The sequence below is a fragment of the Heterodontus francisci genome, chromosome 22 (genome assembly GCF_036365525.1).
Source record: "Heterodontus francisci isolate sHetFra1 chromosome 22, sHetFra1.hap1, whole genome shotgun sequence".
In the NCBI taxonomy this organism is placed as follows: domain Eukaryota; kingdom Metazoa; phylum Chordata; class Chondrichthyes; order Heterodontiformes; family Heterodontidae; genus Heterodontus; species Heterodontus francisci.
This window is the reverse complement of record NC_090392.1, coordinates 73,307,394-73,330,224: the sequence shown is the minus strand read 5'-3', so window position 1 is coordinate 73,330,224 and position 22,831 is coordinate 73,307,394. Positions and strand designations below refer to the sequence as shown.

Below are 22,831 nucleotides of genomic sequence, written 5' to 3'. Positions count from 1 at the left end.
GTTCTGGTTTCACCCACAGTGGAAACAACAGGGGAAACATTTTTTTTAAAGAAATACAGCACTGAAACAGGCCCTTCGGCCCACCGAGTCTGTGCCGACCAACAACCACTCATTTATACTAATCCTACATTAACCCCATCTTCCCTACCACAACCCCACCATTCCCCTACCTGCACTAGGGGCAATTTGCAATGGCCAATTTACCTATCAACCTGCAAGTCTTTGGCTGTGGGAGGAAACTGGAGCACCCGGCGGAACCCCACGCGGTCACAGGGAGAACTTGCAAACTCCGCACAGGCAGTACCCAGAACTGAACCTGGGCCGCTGGAGCTGTGAGGCTGCTGTGCTAACCACTGCCATGCTTCTAGCATGGAGGAAAAAAAGAAAAAAGACTTGCAGTTTTGTCGTGTTTTTCACAACCACTGAATGCCTCAAAGCGCTTCACAGCCAATGAAGTACTTTTGAAGTGTTGTCACTGTTGTAAGAAACACAGCAGCCAAGTTGCACATACCTAACTCCTACAAACTAGTATTCCCATCCATCCATCTACAAAAGATGATGGATATGTAGCAAACAATTCATTTCGATGGTTGTCGGTGCACCTTCGCTGATGGCTGTGAAGGTCAATCCTTGAGAGGCACCAAATAATGCACAAAGGAACCTTCCAAACCCATGACCTCTACCAACTAGAAGGACAAGGGCAGCACATGGAAACACCACCACTTGCAAGTTCTCCTTCAAGCCACACACCATCCTGACTTGGAACTATATTGCCATTCCTTCAGTCACTGGGTCAAAATCCTGGATCTCCCTTCCTAACAGTACTGTGGGTGTACCTACCCTACATGGACTGCAGCAGTTCAAGAAGGCTGCTCACCCCCATCTTCTCAAGGACAATTAAGGATGGGCAATAAATGCTGTCCTAGCCAGCAATGCTCACATCCTATGAACAAATTTTTAAAAAAGGCAGGTTCTGCTACGTGCCCCAACAGCTATGTGATAATGACCACATAGATAATCTGTTTGTGTGCTGTTGATTGAGGTATAAATATTATTCAGGACACTGATAATTCTCCAGCTCTTCTTCAATAGCGTCATGCAATCTTTTACGTCCACCTGAGAGGGCACATGGTATCTCAGTTTAATGTCTCATCTGAAACTTGGCACTTCCGCCAGTGCAGCACTCCCTCAGTGCTACCCTGGAGTATCAGCCTTAAATTTTGTGCTCAAGTCCTGGAGTGGGACTTAATTCCGGAACCTTGTGACTCAGAGGTGAGAGTCCTACCAACTGAGCCACGGCTGACACATCTTGAAATATAAATGTAGGAAATGGCGGAACAGGCTCGAAGACTGAATGGCCTGCTCCTGCTCCTGCTCCTATTTCTTATGTTCTCTCTCAACAATGAGATGGGTCCATTCCATATTAGGCCATTGTGGAACTTCTGGGAACAATTCTCAAGACTATGAATTGTCAGATAATTTAAAATCTAATAGCAAATCTAACTGCTAAAATATATCCAAATATAATTTTTTACTCCTTCATACTATCCACACATTAATTATTTGTTTCGTGTTATTCCCCCCACCCAACAGTTCCAATTGTAAAAATCATAGAATTTTGTTGCCTTGGAAAGCATCAGGGGAAATGGGTGCTACAAACTCACCTGCCACAGGGGAACAAGCAGCATTGCGTGCAAGATTTCAGCTATATTTTCTCAGTATTATGCCAATTATTTGGAGCACTGCAGTAGCTTTTGACAATGGAGCCTGGGCAGTATCATTATTGCCTACGTACATGCTCACAATCTAACGGCAAGATCATGTTTGAAATCAGGTATATTGCACCAGTTGTCAGCTGGGGCTCAGCGGATAGCACTCTTGCCTCGGAGTACAAATTTTGTGACTTCAACTCCCAATCGAGACTGAGCAAAAAATCTAACATTTCAATGTGTTACTGAGGGAGTGTTGCACTGTCAGAGATGATGTTAAACCAAAGTCCTGTCTGTCTTCTCAGGTGATTGCAAAAGATCCCAAGGCACTATTTTGAACAGCAGATGAGTTCTCCTGGCGAATATTTCTCCCTCATCCAACATCACTGAAACAGATTATGATTATCACATTACTGTTTGTCGGATCTTGCTGGACCCAAATTGACTACTTTTTTTTCTACATTCCAATAATTACTACATTTTAACAGTACACAAACTAGAGTTGCATTCCCTGGAATTTAGAAGATTGACGGGTGATTTGTTCAAAATCTTCAAGATATTAAGGGTAGACGAAGATAATTCTTTTTTGCTGGTTGGGAAGTCTAGGACTAAGAGATATAGCCTAAAAATTAGAGCCAGGCTTTTCAGGAATGAAGTTACAAAACACTTCTAAACACAAAGGGTGTTTGAATTTTGCTGCTGTCAATTGCAAACTGCAGTTCATGTTGGGTCAATTGTTAATTTTAAATCCGAGATTGTCACATTTCTGTTAACCAAAACTATACAAGGATATGGGGCAAAGGTGGGTATATGGAATTAAATCACAGATCAGATTAGAAACAAAAATCAGGGAAAAATCAACAGGCACTTGTAGAGGTTTGAGTTAATTAAGGAGAGTTAGCACAGATTTGTAAAAGGCAGATCATGCTTGAGTAATCTAATTGAATTTTTTGATGTAACAGAGTAGTAACAGAAAAGGTTGATGAAGGGAATGCGGTGGATGTTGTCTATATGGATTTTAAGAAAGCCTTTGATAAAGTACCACATAAAAGACTGGTTAACAAAATTTGAGGCTCATGGAATAGGAGGGCCACTGTCCAATTGGATAAAAAAAATTGGCTTAAGGGCAGAAAACAGCAAGTTTCTGTAAATGGTTGTTTTTCAGGCTGGAGGATGGTAGACAGTGCAGTTCCCCAAGGGTGAGTGCTGAGACCGCTGTTTTATTTGATATATATATTATATATATATATATAAATGACTTGGATCTTGGAATACAGAATGTAATTTCAAAATTTGCTAATGGTACTGAACATGGAAGAGTGGCAAACAGTGAGGATGATATGAACCGCCTGCAACAGGACATAGATAGGCTATCAGAATGAGCAGACAGATGACAGATGGAATTTAATACAGACAAGTGTGAGGTGATGAATTTTGCCAGAAGGGATAGGGTGAAACAATATATACTCACTGGCACAGTTCTAAAGAGTGTGTAGGAACAGCGGGACCTGGGGGTGCATGCACATCGATCTTTGACAGATGCAGGACATATTGGAGAGTGGTTAGCAAAGCATATGGGACCTTGAGCTTCATAAATAGAGACATAGAGTACAAAAGCAGGGAAGTTAAGCAGAACCTTTATAAAGCTCTGGTTAGGTCACAACTAGAGTATTGAGTCCAGTTCTGGTCATCACACTTTAGGAAGGATGTGAGAGTACTTGAGAGGGTGCAGAGATTAGATTAGATTATAGATTAGATTAGAGATACAGCACTGAAACAGGCCCTTCGGCCCACCGAGTCTGTGCCGAACATCAACCACCCATTTATACTAATCCTACACTAATCCCATATCCCCACCTGTCCCTATATTTCCCTACCACCTACCTATACTAGTGACAATTTATAATGGCCAATTTACCTGTCAACCTGCAAGTCTTTTGGCTTGATTAACTAGAATGTTCAAGGGATGGAGGAATTTTAGTTACAAGGTTAGGTTGGAGAAGCTTGGATTGTTCTCCTTGGAGCAAAGGAGATTGAGGGGAGATTTGATAGAGCTGTACAAGATTATGACAGGCTTAGATAAATTAGACACAAAAAAACTGTTCCGATTAACTGATGGTACAAGAATTAAGGAATACAGATTGAAGGTTTTGGGCAAGAGATACAGGGGGATATGAGGAAGAACACTTTTTATGCACCTGGAACTCACTGCCCACAAGGATGGTGGAAGCGGAGACAATCAATAATTTCAAAAGGAAATTGGATAGGCACTTCAAGGAAATAAACTTGCTGGGTAAGTGGGACTGACTGAATTGCACCACAGAGAGCCAGCATTGATTGGATGGGCCAAATGTCCTCCTGTGCCAAAAATGATTCCACAACTCATCACCCATGATTTCACTGAATGGCGGAACAGGCTCGGGGGCCGAATGGCCTACTCTTGTTCCTATGTACTTCATTGACTGTACAGTGCTTTGAGATGATCTAAGGTGGTGAAAGGCGCTATATAAATACATGTTTTTCTCTTCTTTTGGCACAAGGCACATTCTCAATATTAATTAGTGTCTCACTGCACAATGCACTAAAAAAATTGTTCCATTTTGAATTTGCTATACACACTTATTATAGTGATATATAGCCAGTGCACTTAATAGTTACATTCCTTAAAGATTTTATTTAGATGCTGAAGTCACAATTCTCAAACCTATGTTTTCATTTATATCAAGTCAAATTCCAGAATACCTCAGTCTCAATTGTACACATATATACACAATGTATAATCTTTTATATAAAAAGCAATGTTTTTGCACTTCACTTTATTCAATTATTCATTCATTAATCTTTCCAGTTACCAGAATCGAGGTCACACCCATACAAAACCAACAGCAACTGAACAAAAATTATGAACTATTCACAGTCAGGACTTCTAAACGATAGATTAATTTCAGTGACCATGTGCATAGCTTATCCCATCTTTGCAATGAAAAGTCACCCTCTTAGACTCAAAATATCTGGACAATAGGATTTCTGCTTCTTATCCAATATTAGAAAAATTAATGCTGCCAAGTTCGGTATTAGTGTGTAACCCAAGGGAAGTAAAATGCTATTAAGAATGACAATATTTTTGAGCATCTCAAATCAGTTGGTTGAGGCTTCATTTGAATTCCAAAGTGTTAGAAATAAATTATATCTTTTGAAGCACGCCAGCAATATTTCAAAGCAGAATTTCTCAGGACTTCATGCACTGTGGTTTGCTTCAGTATTCACTCCCAGTCTCCATCTATAGCACTCTCTTTTTCAAGATAAATTTAAGTGACAGTATTAAAACCAAAAATGCTGGAAACACTCAGCAGGCCAGGCAGCATCTGTGGAGAGAGAAGCAGAGTTAACATTTCAGGTCAATCAACCTAAACCACAGATGTCGACTGGCCTGTTGAGAGTTTCCTGCATTTTCTGTTATTTCAGATTTCCAGCATCCACAGAATTTTGCTTTTGTTTAAGTGACAAGTCATTTCTTTGGATTTTTGACCTTGGTAACAGACTGCCTAATAATAGTTTTACTAGCCAGAGGCTGGTGGGAAAACAACATTTTTTACTTTTAATGTACAAACCACTTTGTAGAAGCTGCTTGGCTATCTGTACCCTTTGACTGCAGTTACCTTTTTAATCCAGGGTGGTCATTTAGTCAGCATTCTTGGCGGACTGTTATGTTTGCCTCACCCATGCCGTAAGAGTTGTAAACACTATAACTTACTCATCGCCAAAATTTTGCATATTCTGGGAAAGCTATAATGGCCATTGGGGAACAGGCGACTTAATCAAATAACAATGTCAGCTTTTCACCCCTGAGCAGTTTGATTCTATATTTGACTGCAGTGTTAAAATGGATGCTCCCTATTGCACAAGTCAGCATGCATGCGTTTAGATATCACATCTAGTGTAATCGGTAGTCAATTTAACATTCGGTCACACTTCACTCAAGTTTCAAGCTGCACGATGTTTGAGAGGAGGCTCAGGTATACCAATGTGCAAAATCTTGACTACAGTTATGACTGCTCTGATAGGTTCTCAAAATCTTAATTCCACTGAAGATTCAGTGCATGAACAACTACAGACATCATTCGTTATTTAAATCCTAACATGTTATGCACAATTGGAAAGGCTATTTTATGGATGAATTTAAATGAGGCTGCCAAACTTCCATGTCTGAACATGAAACTGCAATGATACAGGAGCTTGAGCAATGTTATGCTGCCTTACTGCATATTAGAGTTCAGAATCTCTAGAACCAAAAGATATTTGAAGGTGGAAAATATATTGAAACGAAAATAAGGTTTTCTGTGACTTACGGTATTCAAAGTTTCTACTGACTGTAAAACAGACTAGTATCCTTAAATATTGCACCAGGTTCTGCAGGAACATCAGCAATGATGTGTGCAATACAATGAATTACAGGTTCAGGGAAAATTTACAAAGAATTTAAATTATCCCCACAAACTGGAAGGAAGAGTCATATTATTTCAAGTGATCCTTAAAATGTAAATATAGATGCTTGACTGTACATTCACTATTCCATCATTTGATTTCTGAAATTTTTAAAGAAATTAAGTCAAAAATTTACAAACCTAATCTTCAGTAACATTATTTAACAAAGAGACAACAGATGTTTAAAAAGAAAAACCAACACATTCATCCAGGGTAGCGACTGACACTCCAGTAAGTATCCTGAGAGCTGGAACTGGGGGGGGGTGGTGCATTGAAGAGAAAAGAGAAAAATAACCCCATTAACCCCACCCGACCACATGAATAACCCATATTGTGATCCTGTATTTTTGATTGAGAATCAGACATCGTAAAACCAGCGGACCAGATGATAGCGGACCATGAAAGCAAATGCACTTCCGGTGACCTGGGGGGTGGTGGTTAGACAAATAGGAGGTTAAAAGCACAGAAGAAATAAAACAGTCAGATTTACTTAATTCCTGTCGTCTATTATACTATCTTAAATTTATACTTTTTTGTAGATTTCATCAAATACAAAATCCATCTAATTTTGCAACAACGCTCAGTCAAATTGGGTGTTACAGGTCACAGTGGGTTAAGCATGCAATCCTTCTATTTCCTGATAGCTGGATTCAGTCCAGAGTTAGGAGACAAAACTTCTCTCTCCAGTGGCTGCAAACATCCTACATAAAAACAAACTTTTTCCTAAGATCATGGTGCAATGCAACATTACTGTCTAGAGTTTGGGAAACCTGTTCAGAAAGACAAGATTAGCTTGTGCACTGCACTGGTGGAGAGGAAGCTCTTGAGGTTGGGCTAAGGTACAGTGAGGAAGAGCAGTACAGGAAGATTTGCTCAGCCTATGCTATACCCAATCCCAACACTGGAGGCAAAAAAATTAAGAACTTTACTTACCAGCACTCAAACCATGTGTAGAGCTGCTCTATTGGAATATATCACCAAGCATTACTGATTCTGCAATAGGTTGATTTCCACCTTCCTGTTCTAAAGCCAATTACTCTTATAGAAACTCTGTTGCACTTACAGTGGCCATGGTGAATAGGAAGCAACAGGCTTTGTTAGGAATCTTAGGTCACAAGATCTACATTTGTTGAAGCAGATATGGCTATGTCTTGCTATTTAAAAATAATTTAATAAGGAATTACAGCAAAATTCTAAAAACCATCTGCTGTAGTCTAAAGCAACTTAGGTATACACAGCAACAATTGATGCATGACAGTATCTTTCATCTGCTCTATCGGTAAATGTCCAGTTGTAACTGGGTGCAAGGTTTTGCTGCCTGAAGCAGGTCTCACCTGGATGAGCAGGAGTATAATGGTCAGGGTTCTCTCATGTGTTGGGCCTATCAGCTTTATTACAAAGTTAATCAGAGTGAGGTTGTTGCACTCTGTGTAGTTGCTGCTTTCTCCAATTCCGCGCTCCACCTCCACCAGCCAGAATTTGTCAGCCACCTACAAGAAAGTGTTAGTGTTCATTCCCAAAGTCAAAAGTTTCCAAAGTCTCCAAACTTATTTTAAATCAGCATTTCCCTCCACATCATCTTGGGTTGATAATCTGCCAGCTGTGGCTCAGTTGGTAGCACTCTCGTCTCTGAATCACAAGATTCTGGGTTCAAGTCCAACTCCAGGTCTTGAGCACACAAATCATGGCTAACTCTCCAGTGCAGTACTGATGAAGCACTGCACTGTCTGAGGTGCCGTCTTTCGGATGAGAGATTAAACTGAGGTCCCATCTGCCTGCTCGGTTGGACGTAAAAGATCCCCTTGGCGCTATTTCAAAGAGTAGTGGAGTTCTCCTTACTGTCCTGGCCAGTATTTATCCCTCAATCAACATCACAAAAACAGATTATCCGGTCATTATCACATTGCTATTTGTGGGAGCTTGCTGTGCATACTGGCTGCCACGTTTGTTGCATTACAACAGTGAAAGCACTTCATTGGCTGTAAAGTGCTTTGAGGCATCCAGTGGCCATGAAAGGCACTATATAAATGCAAGTCTTTCTTTTTTTCTTTTTGATCTGGTCTCTGTGACTGGCTCGTTAAGTCAGATTGTCTTGTGCTCCCATTGAGAAAGGTGCCTTCTGTGTCTGTCGATTTGTCTCAGTCTGACAGAGCATAAACTTCCACTCATTTTAGGAGTAGATTTTTATTTCTTCATTTGTTTCTTATTTTAAACACTGATCATTTACAACAAAATCTCTTTAGGGCGAACAGCCCTGTCACAGGTCACTATTTGTGAACTGCATTTTTTTTAATGAAACAAAGCAAAATCAGAAGAAAGATTTCCAGCACTAGGATTAAATTATCGGATAATAGCATCTTCTACAAAGAGAAACCTGGCAACAGTGGATAGATAAGAGATAGTACAGATAAAATCAACTTTAATGAATTGTTTGGCATAACTACAAAAACTGTACCAGAGGACCCAAACTCAGAAGAAAAACAAAATCTAAAGAAAAAAACTTGTATTTCTATAGCACGTTTAATGATCTCAGGATGTCACAAAGTGCATTACAGACAAAGAACTTTTTTGAAGTGTAGTCACTGTTGTAATGTAAAAAATGTGGCAGCTAATATGCACACATCAAGCTCTCACAAACAGTAATGTGATAATGACCAGGTAATCTGCTTTTATGATGTTGATTGAGGGATAAATATTGGCCAGGACACTGAAGAGAACTCCCCTGTTCTTCTTCGAAGTACTGCCATGGGATCTTTTACCTCCATCTGAGAGAGCAGACTGGGACTCAGTTTAACGTCTCATTCAAAAGATGCCACCTCTGACAGTGCAGCACCGCCCTGGAGTGTCAGCCTTGATTTTTGTGCTCAAGTCTCTGGAGTGGGACTTGAACGCACAACCTTCTGACTCAGGCATGAATGCTACCACTGAACCACAGCTGACACTTTAACTAACAGGAACTTTTATTTATATATAGCACCTAATCACATCTCAAACGCTTCACTTACAATAACATAATTACTGCGCTTCAGACAACAGCACTCCTGCTGCTATGTAAAGGTGGAGCTTGTGGAAGACTGTTCTATTTCATGTTCAGCATTTTATTTGTTGGACACAGATTTCAGGCAGATTGACAACTACATTTAACGGACATGATTTGACCAGAAGTGACAATGGGCTTTATTTCACTGCATCAGTACCTGAATATGTTACCAGGAAATTCCAACATACAGTTGTGTATCTAAACCACTCCTGGTTCAACTTCAAGCTAAGAACCAGTTTACCCCTCCTCCCCATGCAAAATCACACCTCCTCCTAACAATATGGTTGTGCAGTCTGCAGCAGACAGCAGGGAACCTGAAAAGGGAGAATATATATATATATATATATACACACACAAGGATGACAAAATCTACAGTTTATTGACACCTTTTGCATTGGTAACGCTGCCCTACCCCAGTACACGGAAATCAATGGGTAACACCTGCTATATTTCCTCCAGGGCTGGTACAGCACCCTCTTAAAAAACCTATTCCAAGGACACCTGTTAATTTACTTGCACCAGAGATGGTGCTGTAATCTTGCTCAGACTGTAATAATAAACTCAGCTAAAAGACATCCATTCTGATCATGGCCACAGGAAACTCACTAGTTCCAAATAAAACGAGTACCTTTAATATTAAGTCTCCAAGTTTAGACAAATCCTTAGTTTTGAATCTCGAGTAACTCATGCCTAGCTTTCCAGTACTTGGATCTAGTCTGGGTGTGGAAATGGAGAAGGAAAAAAAATTGATTATACGTATGCATTATTTTCTGGCACATATTACCTATACCTTTACATGTGATACAAGGATTAGTTGTAGACATTTTGATACACAACATCCAAGACAGTTTCAGGGTTAAATGGATCCGAAGCTAGTTGGAAGCCCTTCAACATCCCTCCCCACCAAGTTTCTATATTTCAAGATTAACATTAGACACTGACAATACATTCGCAAATGTTTAGTTTTCTTTCAGAAAATATCTCCCACTGGGCTCATTTTGCTTTACTTTAATTAGTTAGTTGGCAGATGTCTGGGAGTAGGTTGCTCATTTCTTCCCTCCACCAGAGATAGCATATTGGCCTGGAACAGAAGAAAGTCTCACCCTGATTTTACAAAAAGCACATGGTAAAGCTGGCATTTAAACATGGGCATACCTCGGTAGTCTGTGTCGTGGACATGGAACGATACGCAAGAGCTGAGGCACCGAGTAAAGGAAGTTGAGCACCTGAGGTATGAAGAACAGCATCATGGTCTTACTGAAGTGGCCAAGGATCCCAACCACTGCGAAAGTCATTCCCGCAAAGTAACAGAATGTGTCGCCCACAAAGGCATTAGATGGATACCTGCAACACATGAAAGTGTACCGATCAGAACGGCTTTACCTCAAACTGTAGCACAACTCCAAACTTTCAGCACAAAGAATAAATCACAACAGAGTAAGGAATTCGACTGCCTATTCCTTCTGCTTTCTGATACTGTATACCATCTGCAAGTTTCCTTTTACATAAAATATAATTTCCCATGTTGTGCAGTAGAAGCAGTTTCTGGCTTCTTTCAAGTGTTCTGAAGTCACCACTACCCATTTAGCTGGACTTACTTTGTATTTACCACTTGAAAAGGGATATTGTGCAAAACTATGAACCAAATACACTAGACAATAGGAGTGTGGAACAAAGAGTTTATGTAGTTCCACTTAAAAATTCTCTCTAATATAGTGAAGCAACAGCATCACACAATTCAATTTCTAGCCAAACCTCCCCAGATCATTAAAAACTACCACTTTACATAGATATACAGTTAAAACTCACTCCTGTATCAGTTGTGGTGACAATACACACGTGGAGGTAAATATGGAGGAAGAAAACTGCCAGAATTATTAGTAATTGTTGATTACGTTGAATGGTACTGTCCGCACTGTCGGGCTTTGCTTCTATGCTCATGAATACTTAGCCACATTACATCTCAATCTCTTCTTCACAGGGTTTCATGGGGGTCTGCAGATCGGGGGGTGGAGGGAGAAAAAGGGGGGCCTGTAAATAGGTCCAGAGATTTCAGTATTTTTGGAGTTACTAGCATTTCTCACAGTTTCTTTATTAATTTCATTGTCATCTTGTCTATAAAAAACCTTATATTCATCATTTGTTTGTGGACACCTGAGAAAAAAGGATATTTTCTGCAGAGAGTTTGACTGTCCTTTGGGTAGCTAACACTGTTTTTATATAGTTAAGATGGGGGTCTCCAAGATTGCATTAATAATTGGAGGAGCATCCTCACCCAGACAAGCTGGAAAACCACTGTCCTACATAATATATTCCTTATAGCATAGGAGGTACATATTCTAATGGAATTTTAGGAGCTGACAGTAGCTTTTCCTCCCATTTGGAACTGTAAGAGCTAGTTTCATATAATAAAAGATACAGATATGTGAAAACGAGTGAATGGCTTCACAGCCAGATTTGTGAGGAGCCCAAAACAAGGGGCCAGAAGTATAAGATTGATTCTTTATTGGATTTGTTAGAAATTAAGAGAAATGTCTTTACCCAGAGAGGGGTGAGAATGTGAAACTCAATACCACAAGGAGTAGCTGAGACAAATAGTATAGAAGTCTTAAAGGTGAAGCTAGAGAAGTGCAGAGGGAGAAAGGAATAGACATATCTGCAGATAAGTGTTAGATGAAGTAGGGTTGGGAGGAGGCTTGTGTGACACAAACACCAGCTGGGCCAAATGACTTGTTTCTGTGCTGCAAGTTCTGTGTAGCTTGATGTCAGCAATTTTACGTATTAAGAATTATGCAAGAATCAATTGTCAACCTGTTGCACTTATGGTCACCAGCTACCACATTTTGTTCGCAAGTGTTTTTTGCCCTCCTGCTCCTTTAAGTTCCCTTTTGAACTCAGTCTGTTTTAATTATCGAGTAGCTAGGACCTATCCCAAGCAATACAGGGGAAAAAGAAAACAGCAATGCAAAACGTCAGTACAGCTGACTCCAGGTAAGTCGATACCTGCATGGATCAGGTACACCTGTACCTGGTGTTGACTGCCTGAGGTGAAACCTCAGAAACGTAAAAAGTTATCGTACCAGTTATGGTACAGCAGTCCTAAAGTAGTGAAGAAAAAGGGTATCATGAAGTATAAGGAGAATATGTGGTCATCCTTGTAGTCACCTAAAAAGGGGAAAAAAAAACATTGGTTAATATTTACCACAGATGCAAGAGTGAGTACTATTACCTAGAACATTTGTATTCTCTTGCTTTAATCCTTCCCTTTAAGTTCATTTTCCTCCCTTATACTCTAACATCAATTCACAGTTAAAAGGTGTCGGTTTTCTGACTTGCTGGAAAAAAAAAATCTCTATTCATCTAATTTCCAAAAAAAAAAATTCAGAATTTCCCCCTGCTGAGGCAGACTGATTGAAAAGGAGTAGGCCATTCAGCTCGTTGAGTCTGCTCTGCCAACCTACATTGGGGTATGGTTCCAAGAAAACAAGACAGCCTCCATCAGCTCACCCAAATGGATTATCTCAAAAACACAAGCCTTTGTTGACAGGATATTCTGCTATGGATGGCATGCTAAACCAACATCGCCAAAACAAAAATGATCTGGTCATTACCACATTGTTGTTTGAGGGGTCTTGCTGTGCAACAATTGGCTGCTGTGGTTCCTACATTACAACAGTGACTACATTTCAAAAGTACTTCATTTGCGGTAAGGTGCTTTAGGAGCCTGAGGTCATTAAAGGTGCAACAGAAATGCTATGCATTCTCTCACCACAAAGCTCTTCATTGCCTTGCCCCATGCTACCTCAATGACTTCCTCAGCCCTTTATCCCTGCACACACCAACTGCCACCATCCCTGGTCTGCTCCTGTTCTCTGCCCTGTTTGCTCCACCCTTGGTGCTCACTCTTTCAACCACCGTGCCCCTATTTTACTAGAACTCCCTCCCTAAATTCCTCCATCTGACTTCCTTTTTTAAAGGTCTTCTCAAAACTTTTCTCTTCCAATTTTTTATGGCCTCCCAGCCCTGCTCTCGCCTCACCTACACAGCCGTGCATTTTCCAGCAGCTGTCAGCAGATTCAATGAGGAGTGGGCCAAATTTTTGCCCTCCTTGATCTCAGGTGACCAAAAGCAATTGTAGCATCTAAAGTAATGCCCTGGCTGGGATTGGCCGAGAGCACAAATCAGGCATCAAACACCTGGCAGCTAGTTTCATTTTCTTGCATGCTCATCCTGGTTAATTGAAAAAGGAATGAACTTGGCATTTATATAGTGCTTTTTCACATCTCGGACCAGCCCAAAGCATTTCACATACAATGAACTTTATTTTTAAAACGTGCTTTGGCTGTTGTTATGCAGGAAAAGCAATTAAAGCAAAAGGAGATTGCATCTGATCTTGTGAAATGTGCTGCTTTGTTAATTAAATAATGATAATTTGCATCATATAGCATTTCTCAAATGGGCAAGATATGTCAGAATGCTTTACACTTGGAGAAGAATGGATACCATGCAGGATGGATGAACAAGTAGGCGTGAATTAGGGAACTGAATTGGGCAAAGCTATGGGTCACATTTGTAGATAAACAGAAAAGCAAGATACAGTGGATGCTGGAAATCTGAAATAAAAACAGGAAATGCTGGAAATACTCAGCAGCTATAGCAGCATCTGTGCAGAGAGAAAAACAGTTAATTTTCCAGGTCGATAACCTTTCAATAGAAAGTTTGAAATACTGCAGGGTTAGTATAAATGGGTAGTTGTTGGTCGGCACAGACTTGGTGGGCTGAAGGGCCTGTTTCAGTGCTGTATCTCCAAATAAGTAAATAATAAATAACAGGTTTCAAAAAAATATTTGTGCTCCTGAGCATGAGGAATGTTAGCACTGGAGCATATAGCACTTTGCCCATTTTTGACTCTTATTAACAAAGATCTTCAGATTAGGTACAGCAGTCAGCAGGAGAGGAATATTCCTGCAACGTGAAGAGCACCCAACGTGAACTTTTCACATCCACCTTCCTTATAACTTCCCTAAGGGACTTACAAATTTAGTGTCTAATTATGGACAGTTTCCAGCTATATGCCCATGCCCACCAGGAGCTAACTTGATAATGCCCAGACACTTTAAGAGTTAAGACATCTGTTCCCAAAAGTCTTCACCAGACTACACCCTACAATACTCAATCAGGTTACAAGGAACACAAACTACTTTTTAAACTTTGCACCTAAAGGATTGTTCAGCTTTTATTTAAGAGAAATAAAAGTTAAGAAAAAAACAAAACAATAGCCTTAGGAATATGTTACACATTTAACCTATATAAAGAACCAAGATTAGGTAGTATGGACTATTAATGTGTGGAACTCTTTGAGATTCTTGATATCTTGGAATTAATCCCAGATGCTGGACACACCTCAGTTGTTCAGCTTTTGACATTATTTAGTGGAAGTGCTCAAGTGATAAAAGGGGACAAACATTGTTTTGAAAGTAAGATTGAAGAATCGACCCAGGCTTCACCTCTTACATAAGAAAAGGAAGCGTTGGAAATACTCAACAGATCTGGCAGCAACTGCTTAGAGAGAAACAGAGTTAACGTTTCAGGTCTGTGACCTTTCATCAGAACTGGCAAAAGTTAGAAATGTAAGTCTTTGAGCAAGTGAAAAGCTGTGGGAGTGGTGAGGTGGGGGGAGGGGGGATGCGAGGGGGAAGAAGAACAAAAGGACAGGAGAGATTAAATGACAGAGATGTCATGTTCTGTCCAGAACTGTTCATATTCTGCAATACCACTCGCCCTGGACAAATGCCTTGTCTTTTACTACAACTATATAGCAGTTCATTTGTCTTCTGTTCCATGATATCTCTTATTTAATCTCTCCTGTCCTATCATATACCTTCCCTTTTGTACTTCTTCCCTTGCCCCTCCCCCCTTTCACTTGCTCAAAGACTGTTACATTTCTAACTTTTGCCAGTTCTGATGAAGGGTCACAGATCTGAAACATTAACACTGTTTCTCTCTGCACAGATGCTGCCAGACCTGCCGAGTATTTCCACCACTTTCTGTTCTCATTTGAGAGTTCCAGCATCTGCAGTATTTTGCTCTTATTCACCTCTCACATTGCAGTCTTGCCATTCTCAGCAAGGGGTGACAAATGGAGACTGGCATCGTCCTCAGGGGGTGGAGAAAAACTGGAGGGAAAGTTAGTCTTCCCTCTGTTGCGCCACTTAGTGGATAGCTGTAAAGCAGCACTGGCAGAGATCTGGCAGTTGCTTACTGACGCTCCCTCTAACATAGGTGGCGTATGGGAAAACATCCTTCATAAAATAAATGAACCTTTATTTCATGAATCATGAAAGTAACTACATTTTACATCCCTTAAAATCCCAGTGTTAAGAATTTCAAATCATAAACCAATGCTTTCAATTTTACTAGAAAATGACAGTCCCCTCTTTCACATGAATGATGTCATAAGCTGAGCCAATAAGATGAAGAGAGGAGCGGAGGGACATGACATCATCAGAACAATTCACTGAGGGCGGGTGAAGCAACATAAATGTAATAAAATCAAAACGTTCAATCTCCAGGAGTGTGAGGCTGCAACATCTAAACCTCATGGTTGGGTCAACTTACCATTTAACTCTACTAAATTGAAAACAATGATGGACATGGAAATCACCAGAGACTGCCCAGCCTCAATGCCATTGATGCCAGCCAGAATGTTGATGGCATTTGTGCAGAACACTGCCAGCATTCCCATATATACATAATACAGGATTCCTAAATGAACAGAAAAACAGATATTTACGCAAGAATTTATCCAGTACGTCCAGTACACAGATTGCATTTGATCAAGTATTGATTCAACCTCTCCCAACAAAATTAAATCTTGTAACATTGCTTTACACCAAGAATAGTTTAATTTCCAATTAAAGCAGGTCCAATACATGCATAAAACTGCTTAATTTGGTATCAAGTATTTCTAAGTCCCATATAAAGGAGAAAATAAATACTGGCTGCTGACCATTCCTCTTGACTATATTAGTGCACAGTGGCAGCCAAAACTAGAATACAAAAATGTGACTAAAAACCTCTCCATATACATTACACATACTCACAGCTCTGCATGCTCATTATTTCCTTACTGAGATTACTGCCTGTAACTACTCACTGGATCCGTTATTCACTGTTATACCCTCCTCTGATTCATACATTACTTCCCTGTGTTGACGTCACAGTAGCCCTTTACACTTGAATTTCAGCCTCTATTTATAATGCTTATTTGCATTATAAATCTCCAGCTGTAAATCGCCAGCTTAACTACATTCTACTTAGTTTTGTTGTAACAACACCTGCATTACAAGAGGAAAACAGAGCTGGCTAGTTCATGCATAAGATTTTGTGAAGTTGCCTCACTAATTCTGAGTTGCCATGGACATCAAATTAACCACAGCATAGAATCTTGGAAGTATGTATTAGTACCAGAAAATGCTAAAGATCAGGTTTATAGAAAAGATTTGTTTGTTTCTCATGAACCCGCAAACCAACAGACAGAGCAGGATTATAAATCAAGTAAATTCCTATTTTGCTTTAGCTAGACAGCAACTATGATAAAGCCACCAGCAGCTAGTGGACTTCAAGCTCGAGAACTTACCCAAGTCTAAATGGAGACCCAAAAGGATGCGAAAGGGCTTCGGCACGACAATCATGGTATTGCCAAAGTTGGTAAAGTACACCATGAGAAGGGGCAGGGATGCCATGGTTGGCAGCAGCAACTTGTGTCTCCATTGCAAGTTCAAGACATCGTCAGCAAACCCCAGGAATATCATACAGCATATGGCAAGGAGCGCCCCAATCAACTGCACAAACTGAGAGCAAAAATTCAATAAAATTACAGCACAAACGCAACATTTTTAATGCAAGACTTGTATTGCAGACTTTCCACACAAGTTTTTGTCTCTCTACTTGTGACACAAACCTCCCTGAAATGGCAGGATCCATTCATGCTGCTATTGCCAGACTTTCAGGAAGATAGCAAGGAAGTACATTAAAGCATGTTTAGGTACTATCTTTGTTTGCTGATTTTCATTCTAAGTCATTCAGAGTCTGGATATTATGTGGGGATTTGTAAGAAGTGTGTGGCTCATATCACTCCGCAACACAGTGCATTGGCACCCCAATTTACTGCACTTTCGGTAAAATCTGTCTGTTCTTTTTGCATCATGAAAGTTTGCAATTGGTCTAAAAGACCAAGGTAATTATTAAAGATAATTTTTTTTGGGGGGGTGGGGGAGGGGAGGGGAGGTGAAAAGAATGAATGATTTCAAATGCCATGACAACAACTTGCATTTATATACTGCCTTTAATATGGTAAAATGTTCCAAGACACTTCACAGAACTGTCATTAGATAAAATTTGACACCAAGTTACATAAAGCGATATTAGAACAAGTGACCAAAAGCTTGGCCAAAATGACTGTAAACTTGTCTTAGAATGAGAGCAAAACTGTTTTCACAAGAACAGCAACATGGAACTTTTTTCTCCCCTTCATAAGGTTGTGGATATATTGAATGAGACTCCCAGTTAATCCTTGGCCGATTAACACTTTTTAAAAGCTGCACATTTTGATTAGGGACAAGATTGAGGATTGCAAGAAAAATGTGATGGGGATAATCAATTGTTGGGAGCAACATAATAGTCCCTGAGCCTCTGTGACCATAGCAGTATCATGCCAAGGGAAGCAATTGATCTCGAGGCTTCTGCAAGTTTGAATCGTGGGACAGCAATGAATGCGTGTCGGCTCCCTGCATATTCATTGCTAATATCAGTTCCATTATCCTAACATCAGAACCAAGGAAAAACAAAACCATCAGGTTAAGAGAACTGGTTTAACAATGTAACTGATGGGAAATGGAGCACTGGAGACTGATGGATTGTGTAGAGTCCATGCCATGGTCTGTGGATGAAGCATACTCAAAAGCCCAAATGACCTTTTCTCATTCCATGTTATTTCTAACAGCAAGGAAGATTAGTAAAGGTGATAGCTTACATATATAGTTTTGGGAAAACATAGCAGTTAATCTCACAGTGATAAAAAAATGAAAGGCTTGCTTTTATATATCTCGTTTCATGACCACTGGATGGCTCAAAGTGCTATACAGACAATGAAGAACCTTTTGAAGTGCAGTGCCTGTCGTAATGTATTATAGGAATAAGATTAACGATGGAGGTATCCTGGATACACCAGTGGTTTTCAATTTCATTTGTAATGTTGAAGTAAACATCAGTTCAGGTTAGAATAAAACTGCTCAGCCTCTACTATTTGAGCAGCATCTGGGGAGATCACACATGGATTTCAGATATTGGTCACCTCAGTGCTGCTCTTAAAGTGTGTTACATACAGGATAATTATGTTCAACTCTGAACCAGTGTAGCAAAACTAGCCAAGGGGTGCATTAGTGGTCCATACAGTCAAGGTATTATTTGATAGGGAAGGAAATCACTTACCACATCATGTGGAAAGCTGACACATTGCTCCTTCACCCAGCAGTGCAGAAAAGGAACAGGGATGAAACAGAAAAGAATGATGAGGAATACAACGCCGCTGATTACTCCCTGGGATTCTGGGCTGTGAGACAAATGAGGAGAAATTTACCAGGAATGCAGGAAATGTGACAGAATGAAGTCAGTCATTAACAAGCAGCTTTGGACTAAGACATCAAGTTCACCCAACTACAAGTTCAAATTTATAGTGACCAGGGCTGGCTGCCTCACAGTGAAGCAAATTTAAAGCATACTGCTTTGTGAAATACTACAGTTTTTGCTTTTAATTATACCTTGGTTTAATAATTTGACAAAGAGTACTGGTGCCAGTGGTGTGAGGTTATCATTTTACTGGCTGCATTATGTTACTGCTGCAAAGTGTCAGTCATGGCTCACTGGCAGCACTTACACCCCTGAACCAGAAGGTTGTGGGTTCAAGTCCCACTCCAGAGAGTTGAACACATAATCTAGGGTGACACTCCACTACAGTACTAAGGGAGTGCTGCAGTGTTGTAGCTGCCATCTTTCAGTTGAGTCATCAAACCGAGGCCCCGTCTGTTCTCGCAGGTGGACGTAAAAGATCCCATGGCACTATTGTGAAGAGCAGGAGCACTTTCCCCTTCAGCTAACATCACTAAAAACAAATTATCTGGTCATTATTCCATTGTCAGGCAAACTGGCTGCTGCATTTCCTACATTACTACAGTGACTGCATTTGAAAAGTACTTCACTGGCTGGACATCCTGAGGTTGTGAAAGATGCTATATAAATCCATTGACATCAAGACAAATTTATCACCCACTGTTTTAGCTGCATGGAACAGTGCACTTTAGTTTAACTTCGGAAAATTTTGAGTTACTAAATTAGTGCTGTCTTGCTTGCGTTTGGCATTGTGTAATGTCATTGTTGAGATTTGGTAGGCAGCTCCATGATAACCAATTAAAGTGTCCAATCGGACACAAAATCTGAAGCACCCTAGCAACAGGAAAATACTGGCCATATTGAATCAGACTGTTGTCAACTATATTATATCCACATCTTGGAACTTGCTACATTTTACAATTTTGTCAGGAACACAAAGGAAAGCACATGAAATTCAAAAGCTCCTACGTAAACATGCTAGAAATGTAGTGTTGACTTGACAAATTACAACACAGGCTACTATTTACCTGCAATGGACTCTACAAGACCCCTGTCAGTAGGCAGTATCATCAAGAGCTGCTCATTAGGGATGAGAATCAATCATTTTGTACTGAAATACAACCAGAAAGTGCTGGAAATACTCAGCAGGTCAGGCAGCATCTGCCGAGAGAGAAACAGAATTAACGTTTCAGGTCTTAAATTCTGTTTCTCTCTCCAAAGATGCTGCCAGAACTGCTGAGTATTTCCAGCACTGTCCGTTTTTACTTCAGATTTCCAGCATCCTCAGTATTTTGCTTTTATTGTACATAAAGCTCCTTCTAAGATGTAAAAATTCTATACTCTAGCTTGTGGCTTCCGCATAATAAAAGTTATCGCCTCTTTAAATAGCAGATATAGTATATATAGTAAAATAGGTGACTTGATTGAAACATACAAGATCCTGAGGGATCTTGACAGGGTGGATGTGGAAAGGATGCTTCCCTTTGTGGGAGAATCTAGAACTAAGGGTCACTGTTTAAAAATAAGGGATCACCCATTTAAGACAGAGATGAGGAGAAATTATTTCTCTCAGAGGGTTGAGTGTCTTTGGAATTCTCTTCCTCAAAAGGCAGTGGAAGCAGAGTCTTTGAATATTTTTAAGGTAGAGGTAGATAGATTATTGATAAGCAAGGGGGTGGAAGGTTATCAGGGGCTATAAACGTATTGTATGGCCGAGAAGGGCCGAGTGGCCTACTCCTGCTCCTAATTCGTATGTACGTATGTTCGTATGTAGATAGAAGAACATAATGGGCAGAGGAAAGTCAATTGAACACACTGACCATGGAAATTGTAATTTTTATTTATCCTTGGGATGTGGGCATCGCTGGCAAGGCCAGCATTTGTTACCCATCACTAGTTTCCCCTTGAAAAGGTGGCGGTGAGCCGCCTTGTTGAACTGCTGCAGTCCATGTGGTGTAGGCACACCCACAGTGCTGTTTGGGAGGCAGTTCCAGGATTTTGACCGTGAAGGAACGGCAATATATTTCCAAGTCAGGATGGTACGTGACTTGGAGGAGAACTTGCAGGTGGTGGTGTTCCACGTGTCTGCTGCCATTGTTCTTTTAGCTTTTACAGGTCACGGGTTTGGAAGATGCTAAGGAGCTGTGGTGAATTGCTGCAGTACATCTTGTCGATGGTACACGCTGCTACCATTGTGCCGGTGATGAATGGGGTGCCAATCAAGCAGGCTGCTTTGTCTTGGATGGTATCAAGCTGTTTGAGTGTTGTTGGAGCTGCACTCATCCAGGTAAGTGGAAAGTATTTCTAACACTCCTGACTTGTCCCTTGTAGATGGACGACAGGCTTTGGGAAGTCAGCAGGTGAGTTACTCACCGCAGAATTCCCAGCCTCTGGTCTGCTCTTGTTTCCACAGTATTTATGTTGAAAGAGAATTGCAATCTTCCCTACTCTTTCTAATCATGAACCACGTTCCTCAGTCATGCAAAGGTTGATTTCATTCTTTGTAGCAACTGCACATTGAACTCTGATTTTACTGTGAATGAGCAAATCCTGTGCTGCTGATTTTGGGGGAAAAACCAATTACAAACACCTGCCGGTCAAAAGAGAAATGTTTGAGCAGCAAAACGCAACAATATACAGATGTCCCAGCTCTTTGCCATGCCCAGCAGTAAACCCATCTTCTGTGGAACATGTGGTTGGTAGGGTTGCCATTTTTTGCCACTGGGCAAAATGGGAGCTAGGGCGGAGGGTTGGTGAAGCAGGGAATGGGATACCTGTTTGTGCACTGATGTTTTGCTGATAAATCTTACTGATGTCTTCAAATCACAAAATAAATAAAAAAACTTGCAAAGATCTGAACTTGTTACCACCAATTTAGAACTATTTAGATATGACACTTAAAGAACAGTAACTCTAGCCTGGTTCAACACAGTCCATCCATGCCAGCCGACCAGGTTTCTACGAGTCATTTCTCTCACGATAGTCACTTTCAGCATTGTGATTTGACCAAGTGCCAGTTATTTCTCTGCTAGCTGACATGCCTGACATTACACTACCCACCACTGTGCCAGTTACATAACCCATTCCAGTTACTCCTCTGACATGACATGCCCCCTTCCTTGTGCCAGTTGTTATTTTCCAGCAAGCCAGATGGTGAAGGATAAAACTGGAGCCAATCTTCACACAATTTTATTTAGAGGTACACATTACAAAGATACACCTCCCAACCCCACCACTAATTTCAGTCTGTTCTCATTTATAGGGGCTCAAATGAATCCTCAGTTATTGCACACCAGCTGCACACAATTAACACCAGTTACCGCCCTCAGAGCTGATACACCTGGCATCCTCATGCCAGTTCTCTGTTGCCACGTGAAGCGTCACAACCTGCCCATCGCACCTCTCCCAGTTGACACACCTAGTATGACACAACTCCTTCCCTGTGCCAATTATTAGTCTAATAGTTGGCACGTCAGGTAAGTCACCCCATGCCAGCCCTCTCCTCCCACCTAGACCCCAAGCTTCTCCATACTCACATTTGCTGCTTGGAGGTTTTGTTCAGGTCAATCCCATAGAGTCTGGCTGCGATGAAATGCTCCCTGAAGGCGGGGATGAGGATGACAGTGCCCAGGAAACCCAATAAGGAGCAGCTCAGGTTAATGAGCAGGGGGAGGGCGGGCAGGGCCGACATCTAAAGAGTGGAGAATAAAAGAGGGAAATAAAATGAACTAAACTGCCAGTGTAGAAGGTTCCCGGGAGAACCCGCCACGAAACATCGCATTCCCATGTAGTATGGGCCTACCTGCAAACCCCTTGCCTACCAAGACTCAAGGCAGAGAAAGACAAGGCCGCCAGACTCATCCCACGGCCCCGGGTCCGCACCGAAACCCGGAGGCTGGCTAGGCCTCAGCAGGCGCCTGCGCAGGCG

At 40.9% G+C, this 22,831-nt stretch overlaps 1 protein-coding gene across 1 annotated transcript; it reads right to left on the bottom strand.

Annotated features, from left to right (window-relative positions):
* Positions 1 to 4,363: 4,363 nt before the first annotated feature.
* Positions 4,364 to 22,831, bottom strand: dpagt1 (dolichyl-phosphate (UDP-N-acetylglucosamine) N-acetylglucosaminephosphotransferase 1 (GlcNAc-1-P transferase)). The gene is made up of 10 exons (XM_068054028.1): positions 22,706 to 22,831; positions 22,440 to 22,594; positions 18,727 to 18,847; positions 16,874 to 17,087; positions 15,853 to 15,999; positions 12,315 to 12,399; positions 10,390 to 10,578; positions 9,863 to 9,950; positions 7,529 to 7,684; positions 4,364 to 6,618 (listed from the first exon to the last, which is right to left on the bottom strand). Exons 2-10 carry the CDS (start codon positions 22,592 to 22,594, stop codon positions 6,553 to 6,555), a joined length of 1,221 nt encoding a protein of 406 aa, XP_067910129.1. The 5' UTR covers positions 22,706 to 22,831; the 3' UTR covers positions 4,364 to 6,552.

Coding starts and splice junctions, on each gene's coding strand:
- dpagt1 (XM_068054028.1), bottom strand. CDS start 22,594: ATGTCGGCCCTGCCCGCCCTCCCCCTGCTCATTAACCTGAGCTGCTCC. Junction 17,088..18,726: donor TCAGCTTTCCACATGATGTG/GTAAGTGATTTC, acceptor TTTTGCTCTCAG/TTTGTGCAGTTGATTGGGGC. Junction 9,951..10,389: donor CCACGACACAGACTACCGAG/GTATGCCCATGT, acceptor TTCCACACCCAG/ACTAGATCCAAGTACTGGAA.